This window comes from Pantherophis guttatus, chromosome 6 (genome assembly GCF_059756535.1).
Source record: "Pantherophis guttatus breed Tessera chromosome 6, ASM5975653v1, whole genome shotgun sequence".
Lineage (NCBI taxonomy): Eukaryota > Metazoa > Chordata > Lepidosauria > Squamata > Colubridae > Pantherophis > Pantherophis guttatus.
Genome location: NC_142068.1, coordinates 85,858,849 through 85,865,550, shown reverse-complemented (window position 1 = coordinate 85,865,550; position 6,702 = coordinate 85,858,849). Strand labels below are relative to the sequence as shown.

Below are 6,702 nucleotides of genomic sequence, written 5' to 3'. Positions count from 1 at the left end.
AGTGGGGTGGGAATTGAGGTTTTGCAGTATCCTTCCCCTGCCACACCCACCAAGCCACGCCCACAGAACTGGTAGTAAAAAAATGTGGATTTCACCACTGCAGAGAACCGCTTGCTAAAACTTTTGAAGTTGGACTGAAGTGGTTTATAAGTCTGATTGATCGATCAGTCAGTCAGTCAATCAGTCTATTCCAAAGAGTTATGGAATTCAGCCCTATGCAAATTAATCTGATCTGGTAACTGACAGTGGTTTTGTAAAAAATCAACTGGGTGAAAGTTTACACTAAGACACTGCAGGCATGCCGGTAAACAGAACTAGCAAAGTTAAGTTTTGCAATCCAATATCTTGAGCAACAGCAGAGATAAAGGAAAACGCACATCTGCACGCGTTTTTCTCTTTCTGGTTTTTTTTCTTTTCTTCTTGCTGTTGAGAAGAGAAGAGATTCTACTCCTTCTGGATCAATCTTCATCTCTTTCCAGGGTGAAGGAACTGCTTTAGCTGACCAAGGAACACTCTGGTAAGCAACACTGATTTCATGTTCAGCTCAGACTCTGCTTTGTAAATTTTAAAGCAAATCTTTTGCAATTTCTACTTCTATCTCTGCCTTCTGAGAAGCTTGAATCTAAGTTCTGGAGAACTGAGGTTGAATGACCATTTAAATAACTCAATAATGTTGCTACTTGGTTAATTTACTTATTTCTCATATGTCATCTCTACTTGGACAATGTTGTTGATGATGAATATGTAGCTTTGAACATCATCCAGATATCTCACGCAATCTATTTTGGTCTATTCACTCTAAATGTTGAATAAAACTACATTAACCCCAAATAATCTCTCCTTAATTTTGTTCTCGATCCAAGGTACCAACCATGTTTTTCCTCCAACCTTTCAACACTTTGCTGCTGCTCTTCTTAGGAGCATCGTTGGCATTGGCTGCTGCTCCGGAGACAAAGGGTTGGGATACAAATTCCTGCACAGTGTTGGCTTGTGGAAACCCAGGAGTCGCTGGTTTACCAGGGAGAGATGGAAGGGATGGCGCCAAAGGAGAGAAAGGAGACACCGGTATAATTTCTGAAATCTCTCTCTCTCTCTCTCTCTCTCTCTCTCTCTCTCTCTCTCTCTCTTTCTCTCTCTCTCTCTCTGTTTTCTCTGTTGGAAAACTTCCAGCTAGGCTGGAAGGAGGGGTTGAGTGAAGATCTAGCTTAGAGTCTTCCATAGCAGCAAGCAGCATAAACTAGACCTCCCCCCCCCCAAGATCTATGAAGTTGGTCCATCTGGTCATTCCCAGGGGAAGGCAAGAGTCTGGGGAAAATTCTAGAATAAAGTTGCTTATTTTAGCTATCTGGAAATTGTTTCTGTTTTCATGCAACTGATCCAGGGGTGTGTTTCACTTACTTATACCACTGGTTCACCCCATGCGCACACGCTCGCTTCACGTGTGCCATCCACGCATGCACCCGGCCTTCCGCGCATGCGCTTTGCTCGCTCACGTGCCTTCCGCGCATCCACCCGGCTTTGGAAACATGCCTAAATAGGACAGCATAGAGCTGGGGCAGGTGGGTGGATCTCCGCTACCAGTTCCCCGAACTGGTCCAAACTGGCTGAATACCCTCTGAACTGATCCTTCAGCCTAGCAAAACATCATGTCATCGGCAGACATCCTTTTGAGTTGGAGAGGTCTGATGGATAGCTGTTGAGTGGGGGTTGGGGAAGGAGATGGCTATTTTGGGAAAATGGAGTCCAAGAGATGCTGCTTTGTCTCAAACCCCAGGCCTCCAAGTGAAGGGACAACAAGGAGTCCCCGGGAAGGCTGGTCCTGCAGGACCGAAGGGGAGCACAGGAGCCCAAGGCCAGAAAGGACAAAAGGGAGAAATGTCAGGTAAGAAAGTTTTTTTTTGATGGCGAGCTTTGCCTGCATGAGAAGGAAGGGGAGTTTCTGATATTTCCAAGAAGAGCTCAAACACGGGTTATTTTGCAATGTCCATCAATAGCAACAGTTCTGCCTTTCTCGCTTTGCTAGCCCCATATAACTTCTAGCAGGAAGGAATTCCTTGTCTCAAATCCTGGCAGAACAAATGCAAACCTCTTGATCATTTTAAGTCAACAAAGTTCTTGGATTCCTGATTCAAGTGTGACTCTGGTTACCTCCATCAAACTGGAAACAATTTCATAATTGATAACTTATAGGGATTGGGCTCGTCCCAAACTAGTATTTATTCTTTATTTTTATCTAAATATTCTTATTTGACCTAAACACTTATTTTAATGGCAATATGTTTTTTAAGCATGGTGGCGCAGCAGACTAAAGCACTGTTATTAACAGTGCTGTTATTAACATCAGCTGCCTGCAATTACTGCAAGTTCAAATCTCACCAGGCTCAAGGTTGACTCAGCCTTCCATCCTTTTGAAGTAGGTAAAATGAGGACCCAGACTGTGGGGGCAATAAGCTGACTTTGTATAAAATATACAAAAGTATGAAGGCTATTGCTTAATGCATTGTAAGCCGCCCTGAGTCTACGGAGAAGGGTGGCATATAAATCAAATCAAAAGAAAAAAAAAGCAGCCCTTCTTTATATTTATACATCTATCCCCTGGCGAACAAAAAAAGTAAATAAAAGTCTTGCATTTATAAAATAAACTAGTATCTCAATATGAACACTAGTTAATGCTTGATCTGTTAATACCTGCATTCAGGATTTGCATTGAGCTATCATTATAGGGCCGTGATGGTGAACCTATGGCACGCTGGCCACAGGTGGCACACAGAGCCCTCTCTGTGGGCACATGTGACGTTATCAGCTGGTCTTCTGGTTTCTGACATGCTACCCGGTCTTCGTGGGCACTGGAGTGCCAGTAAATGGCCTGAAAACAGCCAAAAACTTTCCAGGCCTTTTCCGGACCATTTTGAGATTGTTTTTCAGCCTCAAAATGGCCCAGAAAACAACTGGAAAACAGCCAAAAAACAATCATGTGTGCGCTAGCTAGCTGGTCTTGGGGTTTCCGGTGCTCCGGTGTGCACATATGCATGCACATGCATGTGTGTTCCCGTTTGGCACTCGGTGCTGAAATGGTTTGCCATCACTGTTATAGTGGCTTCATTTGCCACAAGCTGTTTCTCAGTGGGTTATTTATTTTCTTTTGGACCTTGGTCTTCACAGTACAATAAAGATTTTTCTGGTCTAGATATAACAGACCATGACTGTCCAATCTTGGCAAGTTTAAGATTGGTGGACTTTAACTCGCAGGGTTCCCCAGCCAACATGGGGAATGGGGAATTCTGGGAGCTGAAGTCCAGAAGTCTTAAACTCACCAAGGTTGGATACCCACCACATTAGACAAATAAAATGTGTGGGGGGACTGGGAGTGGCCGAAATAAGAAGGTTAACCATTCAACGTTGTATCTCCTGGACTTCTTGCATAATTGTATGATGAAGTTTGATGTTCTCCAGAGTCTCGGGTCATCGGCGGAGTTTCCTTGAAGAGCACAAATGAAGGGATGACAATAAATGGAAGTGTTGGTGTTTAATTAGGTTTCCTTGTCTCTATTTTTCTCTGTAGCTGTTGATACAGTTCAAAGGCAAGTTGCTGCTTTGGAAAAGACGATCCAGACATTACAAGCTGAAGTTAGCAAAAGCAAAAAAAGTAAGAAAGAATATGGGTTTGGGGGTTAGCTTGTTGGTTTGTGTTTGTGTGCAGTATTTGGAGGAGGGCAGAGAAAGTAACAATGAGCAGTGTGGCCAACTCATTCCCTTCCATTCAGTGGTGAGGAAAGTATCTGCATTTAGGCAAGAAAACCAAATGAAAAGGTACTTGGCTCAATAGTAGTAACTGCATGAGGGATCTTGGAGTCCTAGCGGCCAATCACAGAAATATGAGTCAGCAGTGTGGCAACACTGAAGCTTCCAAGATTGCATCAGTCAGACCAGCTTCAGAGTTGACACAGTGTGCTGCAGCAGCCAAAAAAAAGCCAATGCAATCACTAGACTAGCCATACCCAATTCCTGCAAATGTTCTTCAAATGTTTAGCCTCCAGCCCTCTAATCCTCTTTGTTGCTCTTTTCTGCACTCTTTCCAGAGTCTCTACATTTTTTTTATAATATGGTGATCAAAACTGGATGTAGTATTCCAAGTGTGGTCTTATTAAGGCTTTATAAAGCAGTACTGATACTTCAGATCTGTTAAAATGATTCTGGCTCTTGAGCCTTTTTTCTGGAGTGTTGGTATTCCCACCAGTTTGGTGTCATTGCACATTTGATGAGTTTCCCTTCGATTCCCTCATCTAAATCATTTCTGAAATTGTTGAAGAATACTGGGTCTAAGACAGGGGTGAAATGCTCTGAAGTCTGCTACCGGTTCGCTTTGCACACATGTACACTGCAAGCGCTAAGAAGCCTTTTCTGAGTCTGCAAAGGTAAGTAGAACAGCGACGGGGGGTAAACGGCTGTGCCGCGCGATTTAGATTAGCTAGAAAGCAGGATTTCCTGATTTCTAGCCAATATAAATCGCACGGCACAGTTGATGGTCGCACAGTTGATTGTTGGAACTTTTTTTTTTACTTTTTAAAGCATTTTTTACTACCGGTTCCGGCAAACCAGTAGTAAAAACTGCTTAAAAAGTAAAAAGAAAAGTTCCGACAGTCAGCTGTGTGACAATCAGCTGTGCCGGTGATCATTGGAACTTTTTTTTTTACTTTTTTAAGCATTTATTTACTACCAGTTCTGCTGAACTGGTAGCATTTTTTACTACCAGTTCGGGTGAACTGGTCCAAGCTGGTAGCATTTCACCCCTGGTCTAAGACAGAACCTTAGGATACCACACTTTTTACTTCCCTCCATGGAGATATAGTTATAAATAAATTCATGTAAATGTTATCTCTCCAGTGAGGTGGCAATATTCATTGTTATTAGCTGATCTCAAAATAAACCCCAACGAAAAACAAGAAGAAGACACTGTCCATTCTTTTAAATATTGATATTGATATTGATTAGATATTGATCTTTACCAATTTTTCAAACCACGTAGATATTTCCCCCTCTGCTTCTGAATTTCCAAAAACTCCTTGAAGAGCATTCAAGAGATTTAAATCTGGCTACAGATAAATAAGAAGCCTGCAGGGTATATAATCAATGGGCAAAGAATACACATATAGACAATTTCCAGAGAGGAAAATAAATTAAACTAACAAAGGTTCTATAAGTAAGGCAGAAAAGCTACAAAAATTAAGAATGCTATAGGGAATATCTATCCACAGCTAAACCCTAATGATTTCTGGACAAAACTCTGCTTTGCATTGGGCTAGATCAAGTTACTGGATTGGAAAAGGTGAGCTGGTGGCCCTGATTAGTCCTTGCAGGGAGAACAGGCTTCGCTAGGGAATAAACCACAGTGAAGAAGCCATGACAAATCATTTTGATATGGTTGCCAGCTAATTTCCTAAGCTAAACTGGAAGGAGATCTGTCACTGTGCGCCTTCAATGCTTGCCTTGAGTGATGTTCATTCATTGGCCAGAAGCTGTTTTCATGGATGATTTATTTCTGCTTAGTCTTCGCAATGCAGGGGGTGACCACCGTCGGAGGGAAAACATTCGTTTCAACTGGTCAGAGTGACAATTTTGCGAACGGGAAAGCTCTCTGCAGTAACGCCGGTGGAGCTCTGGCGGTTGCCAGGAACGTAGCTGAGAACACGGCCTTGGCGGCAATAGCCAAGAGGAACGGCAAGCACATATACCTTGGTATAAGTGACCTCCAGACGGAAGGCAAGTTCGTGTATTTGAACGGACAGGCGGTGAGCTACACCAAGTGGAAAAGCTCAGAGCCTAATAACTTTAAGAATGGGGAAGACTGTGTGATACTCCTCCCAGACACCCAATGGAATGACATCAACTGTGACCACCAAACATTAATCGTCTGTGAATTTTGATGTGTCTAGAATGTTGCAGTTTGTATTCCCAGGGGCCTCCATGGAAGAAGAAGACAAGGGGCTCAATTGATGTCATGCCATCATCATGCCATCATTGGTGCTCTTAATGCCATGACACCCTGACACATCTTTGACATCTTTGTGGCTTGCTATAGATGCCAGTCCATGTTCTAGGAGAGGACAAAGTAACTGCATAAGTGTGTTGATTTTGCTTTCCAGGCTGAAAATGTAAAATTACACTAGAAAAAAAAGAACATTATAGAGGTACTGTCTGTTTTTCTCCATGCATGTTTTGTCTCACAGTATTTTATTATTATCATTATTATATTTTTTAAAAGTGTCATTCCAAAGTTTCATAACTCTTAGGAAAAGGTGTTGAGCAGAATGATAGAAAGCGCAAATTGTGGAATCAACAGTCCTCTCCTTAAATCTGAAGTTCATCTCAGTTGTTCCGTTGAGATCAAGCTTCAGATCAAGCAAAAGGCCTCCAAATTTCTGAGAAATAGAACATGGAATAAACAGAGTTGGAAGGGGCCTCATAGGTTTTCTAGTCCAGCCTTCCCCAAGAGGTGATGGTTTTTGTGAGGAACAGTCACACGTATGTGCTCGTGTGCACACAGCTTCATGCGAGTAGCGTGTACAACCACCCGCTGTGGGCATGAATGGAGCTGAAAGTGCCAATGGGCACCCCTCACGTGAGCAGGGTACAAGCCACCCACCACTCACATGGCCTGGTTTCGAATAGACCATGGCCCTGTAGTGAGCTATAGCCCACAGG

At 42.8% G+C, this 6,702-nt stretch overlaps 1 protein-coding gene across 1 annotated transcript; it reads left to right on the top strand.

Annotated features, from left to right (window-relative positions):
* The first annotated feature begins 265 nt into the window (after window positions 1-265).
* LOC117660360 (mannose-binding protein-like) lies at window positions 266-6,180 on the top strand. Its single transcript, XM_060694992.2, has 5 exons — window positions 266-517; window positions 864-1,065; window positions 1,775-1,882; window positions 3,563-3,646; window positions 5,548-6,180. Exons 2-5 carry the CDS (start codon window positions 873-875, stop codon window positions 5,922-5,924), a joined length of 762 nt encoding a protein of 253 aa, XP_060550975.2. The 5' UTR covers window positions 266-517; window positions 864-872; the 3' UTR covers window positions 5,925-6,180.
* The last annotated feature ends 522 nt before the right edge of the window (window positions 6,181-6,702 follow it).